This window comes from Antrostomus carolinensis, unplaced genomic scaffold (genome assembly GCF_000700745.2).
Source record: "Antrostomus carolinensis isolate BGI_N321 unplaced genomic scaffold, ASM70074v2 scaffold8920, whole genome shotgun sequence".
In the NCBI taxonomy this organism is placed as follows: Eukaryota; Metazoa; Chordata; class Aves; order Caprimulgiformes; family Caprimulgidae; genus Antrostomus; species Antrostomus carolinensis.
The window spans coordinates 1,352-21,755 of NW_010286471.1; the positions used below are offsets into that span (position 1 = coordinate 1,352).

The 20,404-nt window shown below is 38.2% G+C and overlaps 1 protein-coding gene across 1 annotated transcript in view; it reads left to right on the plus strand.

Moving 5' to 3' along the window:
- Positions 1 to 446: 446 nt before the first annotated feature.
- MAP4K3 (mitogen-activated protein kinase kinase kinase kinase 3) overlaps positions 447 to 20,404 on the plus strand; it is a gene marked incomplete at both ends in the record, with an annotated part of 33,146 nt that continues 13,188 nt past the window's right edge. Inside the window, 11 exons of the mRNA XM_010171818.1 lie at positions 447 to 505; positions 1,667 to 1,705; positions 2,002 to 2,055; positions 5,765 to 5,807; positions 6,796 to 6,958; positions 7,904 to 8,013; positions 9,794 to 9,835; positions 13,904 to 13,988; positions 15,043 to 15,122; positions 18,479 to 18,539; positions 18,626 to 18,743. Of these exons, the coding sequence (XP_010170120.1) occupies positions 447 to 505; positions 1,667 to 1,705; positions 2,002 to 2,055; positions 5,765 to 5,807; positions 6,796 to 6,958; positions 7,904 to 8,013; positions 9,794 to 9,835; positions 13,904 to 13,988; positions 15,043 to 15,122; positions 18,479 to 18,539; positions 18,626 to 18,743 (854 nt within the window). The remainder of the gene's footprint in view (positions 506 to 1,666; positions 1,706 to 2,001; positions 2,056 to 5,764; positions 5,808 to 6,795; positions 6,959 to 7,903; positions 8,014 to 9,793; positions 9,836 to 13,903; positions 13,989 to 15,042; positions 15,123 to 18,478; positions 18,540 to 18,625; positions 18,744 to 20,404) is intronic.

Below are 20,404 nucleotides of genomic sequence, written 5' to 3' on the forward strand. Positions count from 1 at the left end.
TTCTTTAACATCCCCATGTGTTAAAGGCATTTGAGGCTCCCTGCCAGAACTCTTTCCCATCTGAAACAAATACTATAATGTGCCAGTGAGGGATGGCTGGGTTCTCTATGGGGTCTGGTAGATCATAGTATTATTATTATTAATAATAACATTAATATTATGTTGTTGTTTTGTTTCCTTTTCTGCAGCAGTCTTTATTTGAACAAATGATCTGTGTGTCCAAGGAAGGGGCTAAGGTCAGAGTTTTAAAAGGAATTAGAGATGCAGCAAACTGGCAGAGAGGAGGTTTTTTGGGTGCGATGGGCCAGAGAGTGGTGTTAGGGGCCAGGAAGGCCAGAAGAATTGGTAGCTCAGGTGTGGCAGAGAGGATAACAGCAGCATGACGTAGAGTAAGTGTTTGATGCTCACCTGTTCATCTTAAAAGATGTGTTCTCTTATATTTGTAGGATCTACAGCTAGAATATGGTCACGGTCCTCAGTGTGGCTACTTCTTGGGTGCAAACAAGTGAGTAAGCAACAGCATTTTCTATCTTTAATTCATTCAAGACTGTTTTCATATAAAAATCACAAATGCCTGTTAAACACGTTAGCTGAAATGGATGTAGTAAAAGATGTCAAACTTGTTTATATCAGTTACAATTCTGAAATTACTATTTATTTCTAAAATAATAGTCATTCCAATAATACAGAATTACATAACTTTTCAGTATTTGCGGCTGTGTTGACCATATTGTCTCTATGGTGCTGTAAGCTTCTTTTTAAGAGCTGTTGTCTTGATCTGCTTGTTAACAAAATATTCTGCGTGATAGGTCCAACAGAGCACAATTTTACCCCATCTAGGAACTACCGGTGCTGCTCTTTGATGTTGCTTTATGCCCTTCTTAATGTTATAGGGCACTAGGAACATTCAGTTAGAGATGCTTTAAAACATAAAACTTAACCTGTCTCAGCAAAGTCCTTTAACTTCATATTCATACATGTAATAATTTTGTTGTATTAATATATGAAATAGTTTTCCATGTAATTCTTTCTTTCCACTCAATTTCTTAATTTACATTTAAGCATGTTAGAATTACAATGCCTGTTTTTGCTTTGCTAAATTAAATCATATTTTAAAAAAATGCAGAAAATCTAAGCATAGAACATGGTATTTTTACACAATCTTTGAGTTAGGGAAAATAGGAAAATAGATTTCTGGTATCTTCCAAAATCCTATTGTTTTTCATCCTGGTGTTTTGCCTCCTATTCCTCTCTGACTGTGTTTTCAGACAAAGACAGAAAAACGTTACAGAAGAATGTTAGAAAAATTAAGGAGGGAGGAATGAATTGATTCCAATAGTAGATTATCAGATTTGTTTTAAATTGGATAAGTTAAGACAGTCCTTGTTTTACAGTACAGGGAACAAGGACCACTGCACTTAATAGCAATACATTAAAAAACACATAGGAAAGTGTGTTATGCTTAAAAAAAAAAAAAGGGGGGGGGGGGGGGGACAGATACATTCATTTGTATGTGGATGTTTGATGCATGTTCTGAACATACAGCTGAAATAACATGCTTTGGATTATTTACTGATAGAGTCATAGGAGCATTTGCCCTGGCTTTTGATAATTAAGTTTGTGTACCACAATTAAACTGTGTTCTTATTCTTATTTAATGCTGAAGGAGTCTCTTAAAATCAGTTGAAGAAGAACTGCATCAGCGGTAATTGTTTTTTTTTTTTTTTCCCCCTCTTGTGTGTTTCGAAGTCATTTGTACATTGATTTCTTACATCTGTCACAACTAGTTCTTGTTTGTCCCTGTACTTGCTGAGAGGATATGGGAGAGGCTTAGTTGTCTGGATTGCAGCTGTGCTTTAAAGAACAAAAATAATGATAAAAAGCTAAAAGATAATAAAAATGCTTTAAAAGAGGTATTAGTCCTTGTGCTCCATTTTTCACAGTAGCCAAGGCAATTTTAATACAACTCACTCAGCCGTAGTACCTTGTTCATTTTCTTAGGGGACATGTGGCACATTTAGAAGATGATGATGATGCAGACGATGATGCTAAACAGTAAGTCCTTTCTTCTTGTAAAAATAAATAAATAATATATATAAGCTGATTCTTGAATAGATGAAAATTTAAAAAAAAAAGAGTTGAATCATGTTCTGTCCCTAGTAGCTCAGGATTCTTTTTCTTCTACAGTATTTTTAAAGATAGGCATATAATGTTGCTACTAGATTACATCACCATAAGTTTTTTTTATTCTGCTGATAAACTTGTGATAAATTGGGGGGTAGAAATCTTGTTCCTTGCTTCATACAGTTGAAGGACACAGATTGTGTCCTTTTATCTCCTGTTACTGGACACAATCTTGGCATAGTTACATTGAGCCAGTAATTTGTCTGACGCTGGTCCCGGTGTCTTATTTAGAACTGATGACTGTATATTAAAATAAAGCTCATTAAAAATACAGGAAAATATATACATAACTGTCTTCTCTAGATGGTTTTCTGTCCACCTTCTCAGCAAGGAGGATGCTTGCATGGATGCTTTATTTTTGGAATAGAGCTGGCTCCCTTACCACAAAGAGGGCAAGGTTATGTGACTGCAAAGACAGTATCTATAGGCATGTGTTAAATTAAGTATGCTCATAGGAAATTCCACTGGTATAAGTATTCTTGGGCTCTTTTTGATTGACAGATGAGAGCTGAAACAATTTAAAATGCACAGCCAGTATGTGGAAATTTACATTCCTAATTAAATCTATTGTAAAAACCAAAAAGAAAGATGCCATTGAGACAGAGTTCTTGTTTACTTTCTGTTAACGGATAATTTTGAAAGCAGTTGCTTCATACCAGAAACTTGTAAAACATGCATTATCTGTTGCTGGCATCTATCTCTTATAGAGAACCAAGTATCTCTCTCTCTTTACTTCTTTTATAACAAATACAGTGGTTTTTATCACTGTACTGAGCATGAGGGACAGTCCCCTTTAACAAGGGTAAAGCTACTGATAGTGCATGATGTGAGCCCCATGACAAGTACATTGAACTTGCATTGTTTAATGATCAGCTTCTCAAAATACATGTTTACTGTTTGTCACAAGTGATATCTTAGAAGAGCAATAATTTTTAGTCTGTTTTTAGCAGGCTTTATTCCCTTGCTAATTCCTTAAATTCTTCGTATTTCATTATTAAGCAGTTGTTTAAAGGCATGATTGATTACACAGTTCATCAGTAGTATGAAGCTCCTGTGTCTTGTCTTTGAGAGGAAGAGGTTAATAATGCTACTCATTGATTTGCTCCCCTGCACTTGGACCAAGCCGAGAACCTGCTTTGCTCATAACTGGATAGACCTTGGTACTGATAACACAGGCTTCCTGCACTGTAGGATGTCATGGTTCCCTATAGCTCTGTACTGCCAGCTCCACTCTCATGGCCTTCAGTGAAGATGCTCTGGGTGTCTGTGCTGCTGCAAGCCAGCTCAGCTTGGTTCCTCCATCCGTACTAATGTGTGGATGTTTTTCATGTACAGCTCTGTGTCTGTCCATTTTTGCTTCATGTTTTCCCCCACCCCCCCACCTTGCTTCTAGCTCTGTTTGCAGTCAGTATCATCAACTTCAGTAATGTTCCAGGGCTTAGAACCTCTTGATCCCTGCTGTCTTGAAGTGTTTGCACTGATCTCTTTGTCCAGTGCTTTGAGATCCTTGTTCCTTGCATGAGCTCCGTCAGAACTTTCAAACATCATTGGCTTTAACTGCTTCTGTTGCTGTCATGTTTCTGTAGATATTCTTTTTCAAATTAAGCAAGAAAGAACCTGGTAGCTTCTGGAGAGGTTCCAATTCATCTGACCCTAAGCACAGTCACCAATGGTCTTCCCAAAAAGTCTTTTTTTTTGTTTCTTCCCATATTTCATCCTAGGTACTCTTGCCCCACAGAGAGGGCCTGACAATTTCCTGTAAGCACAGGGCTAAGCTTTGAATGCCTCAACCTTGGGTCAGACAGATTCTGCATCTGTGCCTTTCCTCTTGGTATCTGCTTAAGCCCAAAGCTCTGCTGCAGTATGTTGGTTCATCAGCTCAGATATCTTTTTCTGGAGCCCACTGAAGGTTCAAGGCTTTTTCTTGATTTATATTCTGTGAGATGGAGCTGCAGTTGAAGAGCACATGTGACATGGGTCACCTCTCCCTTCAGATCCAGAACAAAAACAATGAAGCAGCTGTATGCCTTCCAGTCCAAACTGATGCCACTGCATGGCTCTGAAGCTGGGTGATTCATAGCGGTAGAGAATCCACACGCTTCAGGGAACAATATAAAATTATCTCTCTTCATTTAATCACTTTGGTTATTTTGATATTTCTTTTTCTCTCATGTGCAGAAAAGCTAATGATGCTTGAACTTCCTGGTTATGGAAGCTGGGAAAGCAGAATTTATTGGGGCACTGCCCTGCGTGATCAGCAGTGACAAGCTGCCTATTAACCTTGCTGTTGAAACCAAGGCACGCAGTCCTTTGTACAAACATCTGCCACGTTTATGTCAAATCATTGACTTGGTTTTTTACATTTGGCTGCCCAATAACATTGTGATAATTGTCTGAGATGCAGAGAAGAATATAAAAGAAAATACAAATGGAGCTTGGACACAGATAACTGAGGACTTAAGCTTGGTCTCGTGTTATGAAGAGAAGATAATCTCCACCACCATGGCAGCTGAAGTGCATGACACAGAGTAACCTGTTCTCAGAAGTCCCCTTCCAGCTTCTCTGAAATAAAAGCAACTGATCAGATGCCAGGACAGAAACTTCTGAAAAGAATGACACAAAGCAGTCAAGTTGTTGATCTGTAAACAAGCAAACAAGATATCTTCCCACTTGGATATTTTCCCAAAACTTTGGAACATAATTGAAAAATAAGGAAAATATAGTACAAAAATGTCAAGTTTTCACAGCTGTATTCCTAATTTCTTTAATGGAAATAATTTTCTGTTCCAAAAGATTAGAAAACAGGACAGTCTAAGAGTTTAAAACCAAAAAATTCAGCAATCTAGGATTTTTTTTTTAAATGCAGCATATTCTTTAAGACACAGAACTAGCAAAGGAAGAATATTCCTAATGCTTCAGTTTTCTTGTTTCCTGCTAAATCCTGCTGATATCTTGTTGAGCCAAGCTGTTGAATTGTTCTTGCATTAAAAAGTTCTTTCCCAGGATTTCTGTGAAAAAGAAACTCATGGGGAAAAAAAATAAATCCCAAACCAACTCGAACAGTAGGCCAGCTGTCCATTGCAGATGGATTTTGCTTTCATGTGTAAGGCTGTTCTGAAGAAGTCAGGGGTAAATTTTTCAAGGAACAGCTTTCATCCGTTTTCTTGTAACTCTTCTTTGCCCCATATACCTACAGGTGGCCCTTTAGAAAAACTCACTGATATTTTAAATCTTTCTCTCAGCAGAGTAAATATCAGGCCTACTGTGCATCTTCCTACTTTTTTCTGCACAAGTATGTGCATCTTCAACAAATCAGTTCATGTCACTTTGTGCTCCCTAAGGAGGATCTGTTATACTTGAGTTTTCCCATAGTATCTGTGGTATGCACAGCAATAACAAAATGTTTGAAAGTATTCCTGATGCAGCTATTTGAATATTTGAACTGCATATTTGGATTATTATAATAGTGCTGTTGAGAAGTTAGTGGCGTTTATAAAATCCTGTATCCTCTTGAACACTGCAGTGTGAGGTTCAAAGAGCTACACTGGATAACCATCTGTTTTGTTTCTTTTCTTTATAGTGCTACTATGAAACCTAAAGTGCCACCTCCTTTACCACCAAAGGTAAGTGAGGGGGATTTTGTTGCCCAGAATAAAAGGGCACTTTAAACAAACAAATACAGAAGTGTCTAAATGACTAGACTGATGGTTCTGTCACTTGAGCTGTGACAGACTTGAATCAAGTTTTAAGTCAAGGGTATATCCAGGGGGTTGACATACATGTTTCTAGCCTTTAATTGCAAATCTGCATGAAATCTTGCACCATAAGGTATTTGGCAGTGTGAAAGTGCTCTTTCTGACCAATGACACTTCTGACCTTCTGACCTTTGGAAGGAATAAATTGAGTAGTTAAAAAATTTAGTGCCACAAGTATTTTTTTGTTTTTTTTTTTTAAATAAAGAGCTGCCAAATAAAGCATGTGCTTGCTAACTTTTGCTGTTTGGTGTCTGAATGGTGATCTTCAGAGGCATGCCTAGGTCAGATTAGATTTTGCATGCTGCCGCTTGAAAAGTAAGTGAATCTTTTCACGCTGAATTTATCTCCACATGAGCAAAAATAAAAAAGGAAAAAAAACCCAACCTTAGATTGTTTTTGGTCTGGCTGTCAGTTCCCCAGGCAAAAAGTGCAGGTTTGATTACTTAGTCTCCTGCACTACCTATCTTTGCATAACTGAGAAGGATTTTACAAGCAGCATTAGTGCAGCCAGTGTCTAAACAATGTTGTCCTTTGTGGTTACATCCTCTGTTTGGGATTCTTTACACAAAGTTTTGGCAGTATCATTGGGTGTTCCCTAGTTTCTACTTAAATGTCTGGTTTGGTTATCTGTAGTCATAAACAGTGACATTTCCACATGCCCAATAATTGTTTAATGCATTACTTTAATATAATGATTTTTACTTTGTCCTTTGTCGTTAACGAGGTTTATTGCTGTGTGTTTCCTTGTAGTTTGGTTTTTTTAAATAAATTTGCATGGCAGAACATATTGTGTTACCGCATGGATGCTTTGAATCTTTTTTTCATTATGTTTTTATTATTACTATGTCTTTTTCAGCCTAAATCCATCTTTATCCCCCAAGAAACTCATTCTTCTGAAAATGATAATCAAGGGACAATCAAGAGATGCCCAACATCAGAGAGTCCAGCAAAAAGTGCATCTCAGGTTCCACCCAGACCTCCACCTCCTCGGTTACCTCCACAGAAATCTAATGCTTTAGGTAACAAGAGTGATGCCAAGAAGTATACAAATATTTCTTAAATAATCTAATGTGATTTTATTTCTACATCCTCACCTATGCATGCTTTACAACATACTCTGATAATTTTTCTGTGGTGGGCAAGTAACTGAAAGTGCATGAAAACCAAAATGCACAAAGAAAGCATCCTTAAACTCTTGAGCAGGTCAAATGTAAAGTCACTGACCTGATTCCTGCTATGACACAATTGCTTTTCTAAGCAACAGACTTATAATGTAAAGTAGCAGGATTGTCACAGGGAATAAAAAAAAGCTTCCCTGGATGTAGGTTTCAGATTCTGACTTTGTGTGTCAGTTGTTGTCATTTGACACCTCAAGAGCAGAGTTTTACTTTCAAAGTTTACTTTTATATGTAATTAACTGGGTTGGGTGTGTGTGTTTGCTGTTTGCTCAGACTGTTCCTTTTGAGCTTTTTTTAAAGTCTGATGCTTTGACAGTTGTCCTGGACTGGCTTATTTTGAACAAGCTTAATGTCTGACTCTTAATTGATAGCTCTTACTTGCTACATATTTAGTACTGCAGTTGATGTGTTACAGATTTGACTGTAATGCTTAAGCATCCAGTGCTAAGGAGTGCCTCAGGGTTATTTATGAAGAATCAATAATTTAAGTGTTAGCTATAGCCAAGCCCTTCTTTAGATATGTTAGATACACTTTTCTGTGTACTTCATCCCTTTCTATGCCCACAATAGATCTGTTATATTAATTAACAAAAGCCACAGACTGGGATTGAAAGTGGCTCTATGTATGGTTTTATGTAGGACCATGTATGCTTTAGAAATAAATTAGGATACTGAAACATATTCTGACATAAATGGAAATTTGGGCCCTTGAAAATTATTTTTAGGCTAGACTACTCTTTTGAGTTGAAGGTAGAAGAACCCATTTTTAAATATTAATCTTTCTAGGTAATGGAGTCACTTCTGTACAATTAAATGGTGAAAGAGAAGGATCACCACATCAACAGCCTGAATCTAGAGACACTAGTTTTTCAAGGAGAGAAAAGAAGGAAATACTGGTAGGTATTTAAGCTTCTAGGTGTTATTTTGAAGTTGTCTCAACTGTTTTACACGTGCAATGAAGAGGTGTGGGCGCGCTCTTTAGTTTAGAAACGACGCTAGATGACATCTTGTTAAATTTTAATCAAGGCACAGTTTTGCCAAGTGATCTAGTTGTGATAGAACCTTAAGCTGAAGTTTGAATTATTATTTAATTGTCATTAGAAACTAACATAATCATTGATATACAAGATTTACTTGCTTGTATTCACATGCTTGAGAGACATGGAATGAGAGTGAGATCCTGCGAGAGAGATGTAATGTGTTGTACTGAGCAATGACTGTGTAAGCAAATGAGGAAATTAAGGAATATGCTGCCACCTGATGGCTTGCTGGAGGATTTGACTGGCCCTGGGAAAGGAGATGAATCAGGACTGTTCCCAAATGAGGCCTTCTCTCCCAGATATAGGCATATAGGCTTTTTGGTGTTCAGGGGGAAAAAAAGATGCAGAAATATAGACTGATGGTCCAGATATGCAAGCTGTTTGCCTGCTGGTGTCTAAAGCTCTGGGTTTCAGGGTTTAGCAGCTTGGGTTTAGTGTCAGACTTGAGCTACACAGACATGAAGTTGCATTCTCTGCACAGTGCAGAGAATGCAGTTTTACACCACATGTGATATGATTCTTCTGTGAGCTGAGGAAAGGGAATATTCCATCATCCCTTTCTCATCTTCCAAGTGAGCTTTTCCATCAAAGCAGCAAATGGCTTCCACAGTAGTCACTCTGTTATGATGCAAAAGTGGGAATGTGAGATAGGAAACAGTGGGACATCTGTAGTTAGATCAGATTAAATGTAATAGGAAACTGCGCCCTGGGGGCATCCTCTAAAGATGAGGTTGGAAATGTCACTCTCTTGAAAGAAGTGAAGAGGAAATAGAGCAGAAACATTGTGTGCATTTTTGTTTTGTTTTAAGGAAGTGCCAGTAATACTGGCAGTACTTTGGAAAGTATGATTTCCTGAACTGCTTTGAACTTGGCATTTGAAATTGTGCGTTTGAAGTTTCCTGTGTTACCTGTAAAATACATTTCTTCAGAAGAATGTTTTTACTGGGAGAAATCAATACTGACACAGGAAAGCGGGTCTGGTACTGATTGATATTTAATGCTGCTTGTAATATTGAACAATGGCTGCAATATTGCTTGAACTTTGCTGGACGCAGCATTCTTTCAGGCATCGCTGTAATGTGAAAATATTGTGCAATAGGCTGTGCAGACATTGAATGAGGAGTTATTAGGGAATCATAGCAGAGGTTTGAATGCAAGAGCAATACTGGTAGTTTGCGGTGTGTGGTCACTAGAGACACGTGGTTAGCAAACTGATACAGAGTTATGGAAGTGGCGGTTGGAAGGTCTCTAGCCTGACCTCATGCATAAAAATGAGACTGTAGCTAAAGCACAGCCATGGCTTTCAGATCTAGTACCTGTGGCATTGGACAGAGCAGAGCATCCCAGTAGGTGCTTTCTATTTAGTGTAGTAATATACAATGCAACTCTATTCACTGTCTTAAAAAATCTGTAGGGAAGGTTTGTATCTATTTCTTATGTAGATACAAATATTGACTTTTTAATTTCTCCTAATAAAATTATGCTTAATTATTTACCAAGTGCTTTTAACAGCATTCTAAAATGGTTTTTTTTAGACTCGTGTTTTGGTTAGGCTGTAGTGTGGGGAGAGAATATGCATGTTTATGGATATGTGTGCATGTGAATGTAAGCATACTTTTAAACTTTTGTTTTCTAGAAACCAATTAGTAATGGCCTTCCTCCCACACCTAAAGTACACGTGAGTATTACTGAGTCATAAAATTGCACATTGGAAGCAGGACATGTTTTCTTAATAAAACTGAGAGAGTACATTTTTTGAATGTTTGTAGTGGTTTTGGGTTTTTTTTTTTTTAATTATAAAAGCCAATATGTTTTAGAAATGTTAAGTCACGGGCACGGTGTTTCAGAAATCACCCTTGATTTTGTGCTCTTGAAGTAAATTTTGGAAGGTTTTTTGCTTGCTGCATTAAAAAGTGAATGAGAGTTCTATGACTAATGTCCCAGAAATACTCTGAAGGTACCTACTGATCTGAGGTGATGATGCCTCTCAGGAATTGCAAATAGCTCAAAGTTTATACTACATAGCTCTAAGTTTCAAAACTTCTGAAGGTGGGATTCACAGATGTCTTAGGGCTGGAAGTAACTTACAGGCATCTCTGTGCACCTTCATAACATAAAGTGAACTAGAATTTCTTTGGAATATCTGTGCAGACTTGTCGCTGTGTTTTTAGCCAGCGCTGATCAGAAGAGCCAGTCTTTCCTGCTTGACCATTGTTTCTGCCCTCACCGCTCTCCTCCTTGTGTGCTGCAGCATACATTCATGCAGTTGTGCTATGCACCAAATGGGGGGATTCATCTGATTTTAAACTAACTTTTTTGCTACATTATTCCCAAGCTGAATCAGGTTTTTATTTTTAGATAAGAAAATAAAATTGCTAGAAGGATGTGTTAAGTGTAAATGGTAATATTTTTTGCTTCCTACCCATTTTAGAGAAGCAAGACAGGTTAAGGTAGGTGTCATGCTTGTCTTCCTTAGAACTGTAATCTCTTGTGTAAATAGACAGGATTGTTCCAGAGCTCTGAATTCTTTATTTGTTTAGCATGATTTATTGAGGTCAATCCTGTTTTAATAAACTAAGTATTACACAAAATGCATGGCCTAGGAGTGCGCACTTTAAACTAGTGGATGACAGAAATTTGGAAGCACTCCTAGCATTGAAAAGAACTAAATCATCATGAGGAAGGGGAAATAAGATTCAGTGACTGGAATGAGAAAAAGGGTAGAAAATAGAATAGCTCAAAATGAAGTCATGTGTGTTGAACTTTTGCCACCAAATTGAGGGACAGGCCATCAGAGAATGACTGTGAGTTCCTAATACAGTGAAGCTGGGAAAAGAGACTGACTAAAATAGGAAAACTTCTGAAGCCGATTAAATGAGTCTTTGGGTATTAGACTGCTCTCTGCATGTTCATGCATCTTTGTAGTGCACTAATTCTCTGGTTCTGCTGGTCCTCAGGTTAGAAACCCTTTCCCCTCTCTTCCTCTTCCCTCATCACACCCCACCTTTTCTGTATAACAGACTTGCTCATCTTCCTGTTGAGTGCTAAGACTGATTTGGCACTTCCATGTTCCTCTCTGCCTGCTGTCTCTATCAGAAAAATTTGGGTGAGGAAGGGATTTTTCTCCCAGGTCATTGTCACTTCCATGTTCCTCTCTGCCTGCTGCCACTATCAGTTGCCAAATAAGAAAAATTTAGGTGAGGAAGGGATTTTTCTCCCAGGTCATTGGCATTACTGGACTTTTTATTTTCTCTGTTGTGGAGCACGTCTTGTATCCTGACATCACCTGGGGGACTTATTTAACAAATACACTGCTACTACAAGTAAAACTTTGACAAGATTTCAGTCTTTTCCCTTCTTTTGCTGTGGTACACCATTGTTCTGATTCTTGATTGTTTGAGGAATTGTTGAGGGGTTTTTTTTATTATTTGTGGTTCTTAAGGATGTTGCTGAGTGGTAAGAAGTGTTTTGCGTTCTTACGGTCCTCTAACATAGCTAGATGTTCTGAGGCTCCATTTAAAGTGGTATCTATGTGTGACTGCCTGTGACTCTAGAGATTTTGTTCAACTTCCTTAATAACCCAGTCAGGTAGTGTGTTTTTCCCTGTTATTTTAGGTGACTTGCAGCACAGGGACACCTCTTAGATCCTACCAATGAGGGAATGCCCTGCCTGCTGAAATTCCCCTGAGACTGGAATGCCTCCATAGCAGCAGTCAGATCAAGCAGCTTTGCTTCAACTTTTTACTTCCTGTTTGTGCGGTTTTCTCCCAACTAGCAGCTCAGTTTAATAATTTGTCTGATTCTCAACTGTATCCTTGAGATTTGTTTGGTATTTAGGGATGATAGCCTCAGGCTCTGTTTACCCTTCTGAGGCATTTGCGATAGCATCTTGGCTCTGCGGGCTTCCTGGAGATCAGGAATGCGGGCAGAGGAAAATGATTAGTCTCTTCTGATTTCCATCTCCTCCTTTCTTATCCAACTTATAACTGCAGAGCTCAACTAGGTCTTAGCAGTGACCACAGCTTCCCTCCACTGTGCAGCATTTCTCTTCAGTGCTTAGAAAGGGTTAAGGGGAATTGCAGAGCTGGTTACAGGAGCAGCAGCAACACTTGCCAGTATTCTAGGAGATGAGTGCTTTGAGTATCATCTGGTATATTTTCTTTGAGTGCCTTTCAGTGCCCCCTGGACTTGGGAAGAGTCTTCCATAAAACCACCCAAAAAAAATCTTTTTCTTGTTTTTCTTGCTATCATCCCTCCTTTAGTCTCTTTGCTGCCAAGGGATTTGACAATACTGAAGCTGTCAGTACTTCGAGGTCACCCTGTGTCAGTATCTTCTCATATTCCTGCCTCGTGTATATCTTTTCTCTTATATCTGTTCTTAGGCTTGCAGAAGGATCATCTCATTGTCTAGCAAGCAGCCAGCTCCCAGCCTCGGTACCCAGACTTCTGCAGTGGTACCAGCAGTGCTCAAGTCTTGCCCCTTGTCTTTGTGCAGTGGGGGTCTTTCACTTTTTGCTGATCACCTTAATGAATTTGATTCTTCCCTCGCATAAGCTCTATATGGACAAACTCATGGACTTCATTATAGTGATGCAAGAGATGCCCGAAGCACAAAGAGTCTAATTTCTGCTGCTTTTTATTTTAAAGGGTTAATGATGAAGTTCTTTTCTTATTAAACTAAACTATGTTCAGAAGGAACTGAAATGTGTGCAGGCTTTCTTATTCAGCAACAGATTAACAACAACAAAAAAAAGTCCAGATGTTAACACAAAAGCTATTTGGTTAATTCAGTTTATAGATCAATAAGAATTCACAAAGTTTTAATAGAAAAGGAAAACATTGCCATTCTGTAGCTTTTTTACAGAGTACATAGCTTTGCATAAAGGTGATACTTGCTTATATTCAGGGTAGCAACCCTTACCTATGACTGATTCTTATGTTTGACCATCATTTGATAAATGATAACATTTTATTTTACTAATTGTTATTTATTACTGCATCGTTCCTTTTAATCTGCAGTACTATTGATCAGCTCTGTTTCTTAACAAAATAGGAGGGGTAATTGTTACGTTGATGTTTGAGGGGAAAGGAGGAAGCCCTGGCTTTTGCTTTTCTGTCATCTTGAAGCAAATTTACTAAGTATTCTTATAAATGTCTACAAATGCTTGCACTGCATTAGGGGGAAGATGGAGAGATTGACTATACTATGCAAGACATTTACTTAATAGGCAAATTGAGTTTATCAGGGTTATGCTGAATAAGGAGTGGGATCTTCTACCAGAGGTTTCCCTTTGGGAAGCAAAATCAATATTGAAAATAATTTGAAACAACTAATAGACAATCTGAGACTAATACTTTTGTTGTTACATGACCAAGAGTTTTATTTTAAATGTGTGAAATATAACAGGAATAAAGTTTCTCTGTTGAGACTCTCTAAAGTCACAAAATTCAGGAAACTTTTTCAGGTATGTCACCTTTGTAGTAAGTATGGGCTTAGACTGTTAATTTAAGAATTAATTCCAAAATGCTAATTCTGCTATGTTTGTTCAGAAAGGTCTTATGCACAAAGGAAAAATCACTTTAAAAAAAAATCCCTTTGTTAATTTGTCTAGACGAGGTTATTTTCCACATGGCATATGAAACTACTCTTAACCTTTTGTTACTACTTTAAGTAAAAATAATCATATTGGAAATGTCACATTTTAATTTTTCAAATGTATATTTTTAATTGTTTTTACTCCTACAGATGGGTGCTTGCTTTTCAAAGGTTTTCAATGGCTGTCCATTAAAAATTCATTGTGCAACATCATGGATAAATCCAGATACAAGAGGTAGTATATTACACATATCTTACCCATTTTGTCCTCTCCTCGGAGTTTGAGTGCTTAGATGAGCAAGACTATTCCTTTTAAAATAGACATACTGTAAAATAGGTTTATTTATATAAACAGAAGTTCTTCTTTAATTATGCCAGTGCTGTCTGAAGTTAAATGTTGTTTTTTTTTCAATTATGTTAAGATCTATGGGGTGCAGTTTTCGGCTTTGCTTAAAAAGAATAAATTACGTATCAAAGGTGACATTTTAGTCTAAAAGATGCCAATCATAATTTACTTGGAAAAAAAAAATATTACTTCTGGATGTCCTAGTTGAAATTGATTAAAAAAAAAAAATCATTCACTTGATCCTCCCCGTGTTTCTGGTCCTACAGGTTTCTGCAACTGCATTTTTGCGTACTTTTTAGTGCTTTATTAAATAGCCAGATGAAGGGGATAATTGGTAACATTGTACTTGCATTGCCTGCAGTTTCACATTTTGATTGTAGACTGTATAGACGTGCTGCTGAGCCAATAAGCAAGAAAATACTTTAGTTTTTTAGAAACTGAAATTACAGAAGTCAGTCATTTGCAGTTGACATCTCATATCTCTGTCTTGTTCACATGCCTAAACGCAATGCAGGGTATTAATTATGTTCAAGAAGTACCAAGAAAATGTTTTGGTTAAAACTGCTGTTGAAGTACTCCAAAAGAAGGCTATGAATATGTCACAAAATACATGGAAATGTCCAAGTAGGATGATCTATATATGAGGAAATTATTCACGTGAATTCTTGCTTATGGTTGAATCTTTGTTGGTTTTTATTCCAATTGTTAGTCACAAAAAAATAGACTGATCTTTCCTAATATCTTAAAACAGCCCCATACACAAATTTAAGCTTCTGTAGCATGATTAATTTTCCATGCTTTCAAACACCATAACTATTATAGGTCGGTGTGTTTCAATGTGTGTAATTGTTCTAAGTCTTCTTTTGATGAAGAGCTGCATATTCTTATATAACACACCTTCCTTAAATCAGAATTTCCAGATTTTTTTTGTTTGTGTTTGCAGATCAGTACTTGATATTTGGTGCAGAAGAAGGTATTTACACACTGAACCTCAATGAACTTCATGAAACGTCAATGGAGCAGGTATATTTCTGTTTTGATATTTTAGGAAAAAAAAAAATACATCTTTTCCACTTTTTTTTTTAGCCACTTGGATTAATGTTATATAATCCTGGTAAAAATTGTGTTACACAGGCACTAGCTACACTGAGAATTACCTTAAATGTTTACTGTTGAGGGTACCTTTCAGTCATGTTTTAAGTTCTTTTGTAGGCTGAACCATGTTTAAGTAGGAGATCTGCATAAATCAGTGGGTTGAACTTCATCATAGTGCGTTGTCCTGCAGTTAAATGATGTGTTAAGTAGTATGGAATTTTCCTGATATATTTAGGGTGAAAGTTTCTGTTTTCTTTAAAGCTTTGTTACAAGGTGGAATATTTGCAACAAACATTGTGTTTCAGCTGCAGGGAAGCAAGAAGATACTTTCCATACTAGATTCCATTCTTTTGGTCTTAAAAGCAACTTTGCTGATGAGACTTACCTTACTGAATCCCAACTGAAACTCTGTCTTTGGAGAATCTTACAAATAGTGATTTTTTCTGAGGGGCTAGCGGGGAGGGGGAAATGCCAATTACAGGTTTTTCTATGTGGTGTCTTCTCCAGCTCTTTTGTTAATCTCTGAGACTTGTTTTCTTTCCTGCCTTCTCCCTAACTTAGGGAGCTATGCATCTGCCATCAAGATGGAGGAATGTGCAAGGACAGCCTTCACACTGTAAGCTGGAGGCACTGGTGTTTGTTCATCTTCCAGGGTCCAGACGCTGTAGATATGTCTGTTGTGTTGAGAAGAAGGCCTAGCTAGCTTGCATTGAGCTCCATGTAACCCATAATCATACTGGTGCTTGAGTTAACTAGTTTAAACCTAGCTCAGGTACCTCTCTGCTGCTACACTGCAGTTGTAAATCCTGCCCTGAGAAATATCACTAATACAATAATTCTTGTAGACCAAGGAAAGTTTTGTTGGGTTTTTTGGGCTTTGTTTTTTTGCTGGTTTTGTTGTTTGGGTTTGTTTTTTTTTAACTGGCAATGAAAATAGATGCAATGAAACTCATACTCTCATATCCATCCTTGTTTTCTCGAAGCACCATGTTCCATAGTGCCTTGCCTAGTGAGCTTTCAAGGAAATGTTTTAATAAGCACTTAAAGACAAGAAGAGATGCTTGTAAAAACAGCCATTCGTGTGTGGAACAGGAGGAATGAGTGACAGGTCAATCAACCTGCAAATTCTGAAGTATTACTGTTCTTCTCTAATCCTCAGATCCAAACCTACTAAGTCACAATATGCTTACACAGCTACAGAAGATCAATCAAACACAATCAAACTGTGCATTAAGCTTGGATAGAATCATAGAACAGTTTGGGTTGGGAGGGATCTTTCAAAGCCTTCTAGTCCAACCCCCTGCAGTGAGCAGGGAAATCTTCAACCACATCAGGCTGTTCAGAGCCCCGTCCAACCTGACCTTGAATGTTTCCAGGGATGGGGCTTCTACCACCTCTCTGGGCAACCTGGGCCAGGGTTTCACCACCCTCAGTGTAAAAAGTTTCCTCCTTATATCTAGTCTGAATCTCCCCTCTTTTAGTTTAAAACCATCACCACATGTCCTGTCACTACAGGCCCTGCTAAATAGTCTGTCCCATCTTTCTTATATGCCACCTTCAAGTATTGACAGGCCACAATAAGGTCTTCTTGGAGCCTTCTCTTCTCCAGGCTGAACAGCCCCAACTCTCTCAGCCTGTCCTCACAGCAGAGGTGCTCTAGCCCCCGATCTTTTTTGGGGCCTCCTCTGGACTCACGCCAGTAGGTCCATCTCTTATGTTGGAGACCCAGAACTGGGGGCAGCACTGCAGGTGTGGTCTCACAGAAACCCCTCCCACGACCTGCTGCCCACGCTGCTCTGGGTGCAGCCCAGGACACAGTTATTGTCCCCTGGGCTGTGATTGTCCCCTGGGCTGTGAGCGCACGTTGCCAGCTCATGTCCAGCTTTTCCATCCCTCAGTGACCCCGAGTCCTTCTCTGTAGGGCTGCTGTCAATGCCTTCATCCCTCAGCCTGTATTGGTGCAGCCAGGGATACAGCCAGGGTGGTAGATTGTTACTGTAGGTTTTTCTTACAGCATTTTTAGATTATGAGAAGACTTCAGGAATAGAAGAGCGTGCTCTGTGCTAACCATTTACCATCACTATTTACATTAACAGGCAATAGGACTTGATTTTCAAGTTTCGTGTTCCACTTCATTGTTTACTCTCCAAGTCTGGTACAAGTCAGTGTAAAAACAAAAGTAGTATCCTTGGTTATTTTTCACTACATTCCACTTCACTAATGGACCAGGCAGAAATAACATATGTGTTCAGGAGTTAGCACAGCTTCAAGATGAATCTCGTGCTCTTTGGCAGAAAAATCTTTCAATTAATTTACAGATCTCTTCAAATTTTTCTAATAAATCAGCAGTGAAGGAGGTTTTTTGTTGTTTGATGGGGGCTTTTTTGGATTTTTTTAAGAATGAGAGGAAGGTCCTTCTGAGCGGTCTGTCCAGCCCAATAGTCTGTTTCCTAAAGTGAAAATGCTCATAAGCTTGGCCCCTGTCTGCTGTCTGTTCTCGTCAGACTCTGCTACAGTCATTGAATTAGGGATGTTGGAGGATGCCTGCCCATTTATGGACCTGTTGGGCATGAGTGTGTCTAATCCCTTGTTTGCACTGTTGATATTTTCCACCTCCATGACCTCTTGTGGCAACAAGCTCCAGAAGTTACGGGAGAGGAGAAATAAATAGTCTTTTTTTTTTTTTTAAGGATGTTTTGTTGGTTTCAGTCTCATCTTTCCAGTAATTGTGGGATTTGGTCAAGGCAGAATTGTTATTTGTCATTTGTTGCATTCCTCGATCACTTAAGTGATCATATGTAGATGGAGAGTCCCTTCAAGTGCCAGTTTTAGGCGTTTCAGTAGATTTGGACTGTCACAGGCTTTAGAATGGCTGTGGTTTGTTAACCATGCTTTGTTTGCTGAAGTTTGTTGTTAAGCTTTTCTCCTTTGAAGGGAGAAAGTTTAGTGGTTTTTAAGATTTTTGAAAAAGGGTAGATTGATCTTTATAATGATGTCTTGTGGGCTAATTATAGTATACTTGAATACCTGAGTATAAAATATGCTAATTGTCTAAATGTTAATGTGTATGTTAAATAGTGTGTGCCTAAGTTTTTACTCTGAATTAACTATGGAATCTAGGTAAACATTACTTGGCTTAAGCTAATTTCTACTACAAAAAGCAAGTCACTATTACTTTTGTCCTGTTGTCTCTGCAGATATTAATTGATCAACTTAATGTGCTCACATTTTGTGTATATCAAATTGAATGCTTTTCTTTCTTTGTTTTTCCTTCCCTTTATCAGCTATTTCCTCGAAGGTGTACGTGGTTATACGTCATGAACAATTGCTTGTTGTCAATATCTGGTAAGTTGCTGTGCTGTCTTTGAGTGATAGTGCTGGTAAACATTTGGTTTCCTATTTGAAGTGTGGTTTTGTTTTCTAATTTCCAGGTAAAGCCTCCCAGCTTTATTCCCATAATCTACCAGGACTCTTTGATTATGCAAGGCAAATGCAAAAGTTACCTGTTGCTATTCCAGCACATAAACTCCCTGACCGGATACTTCCCAGGTGAGTATATGTCATCAAATATATCAGCATATCTTAATTCTGGGAGTTCAGGATATGCTTGTGAAACTCTGGGAATACCAAATAATGTGGAGCTGTGTTCACAGATTGCCATGGATAACTCATATGGGCATTAATCAGAGGGTAGACCCCTGAATGTACATGACTCAAGATGTGAATATACTGTTATTAGAGAAATGGCTTTTGGTACATTTTACCTTCTTGTCATGCAGCCTCTTGTTTTTGGGCATAGCTCTTTTCAGATATAGTCTAATATAATAAATCCTGGTTGTACTTGATGCTGAACAAAATCAGTATTGTACCTATGATGTTTCAGGCAAGTAGAAATGGTGATCTTATTTAGTTACTCTGGGCACTATCTTTCCATTCTATAAAAAAAAAGCAGGGATATGTAATCTCTTACTGCAGAGGGAATGGGCTCGTGGATGATTTTGAAAGCTAGGAGGAGTGGAAGTGGAGTACAGCTTTGACATTCATCATTGGCTAGTTATTTTTCACAGGCCAAAGTAGAAGGTACTTTTGTTCTCAGATGCCTGCAGCACATTGTGCTTCAACTTTATTTACTAACAAGTGCATAGAAAGTCCCAGAGACGTGGTACAGTGCTGGCTGCCAGACAAGCCTTAGAAGACCATTCAAATCCAAGATGAGGAGGTAGTAACACTAATCTAGTTTGCAGAGAAAGCTTTGATTCTTAAAATGCATAGTGAATCACTGGTTCTTCTCATATAATAGGTTCTCTGTTAGGGAGTTGTATTATTGAAGACCTGATTCTCTGCTACCTTTGGTTCTTTTAACAGCCTATTAACATTTAATTCTCGAATTCAGGAGAGGCATCTTGTTCAGTCATATGCAAACACGATGGTGCAACATTTGTCTGAAAGTGGTGTTCTTCCTAGAGGCTAAGTTCTAATTACCTAAGAGATGATTTGTGCTTTGAATTGTTGTCTTTTGTGTGCCTTTGCCATTGTTCTGCTCATCTGTCTTCCAAACTAACTGTGGCCGGGTGACTATGACTTGAGGACCACATCAGCAACGGACTGATAACCATAATTATCATAAGGATCATGCTAGGAAAATCTTCAAACTACATTCAGCCTGAAAGGACACCTCAACTAAGTTGCAGAAGGCTCAGAAAACTTCTTGTCCAGTCATGTCACTTCCCAAGAAAAATGCAGCACAACCTGAATGCGCAAGTGCCAAGGCAGGAGAGATTCATTGAGATAATCCATTTTGCTGTTTTATCCCTTGCTGTAAGGCATCAGGGGAGTAACATTTAGCCAGGCAGAGGTAGCACATTTGAAGTATGTAGAAGAGCATAAATTTTTTTCCCTACCAGGCCACAAAGTGTATTCTTCAGCAAGTTCCTGGATACTGTGATGATGAGTGTTATGTGAAAAAGGCAGATATGTTGAAAGCAGTGTTTTCAATGGAGAAAACACAAAGCAAAATAGAATTCAGATTTGTGAGATTTGTATATTTATCTGCAAAATGGTCTAAGCTCAAGTTTTGATAGTTGGTAGTCTGTGATAAGTCTCCTTTCCAGGTTCTTTTCCTTGAGTGTCCTGGAGCAGTTCCTTTCAAACCTTCCTTGACTTCTTCCAACCAAAATTTGGGGACAGTACTCAGTTTTCATGGTGCTCAG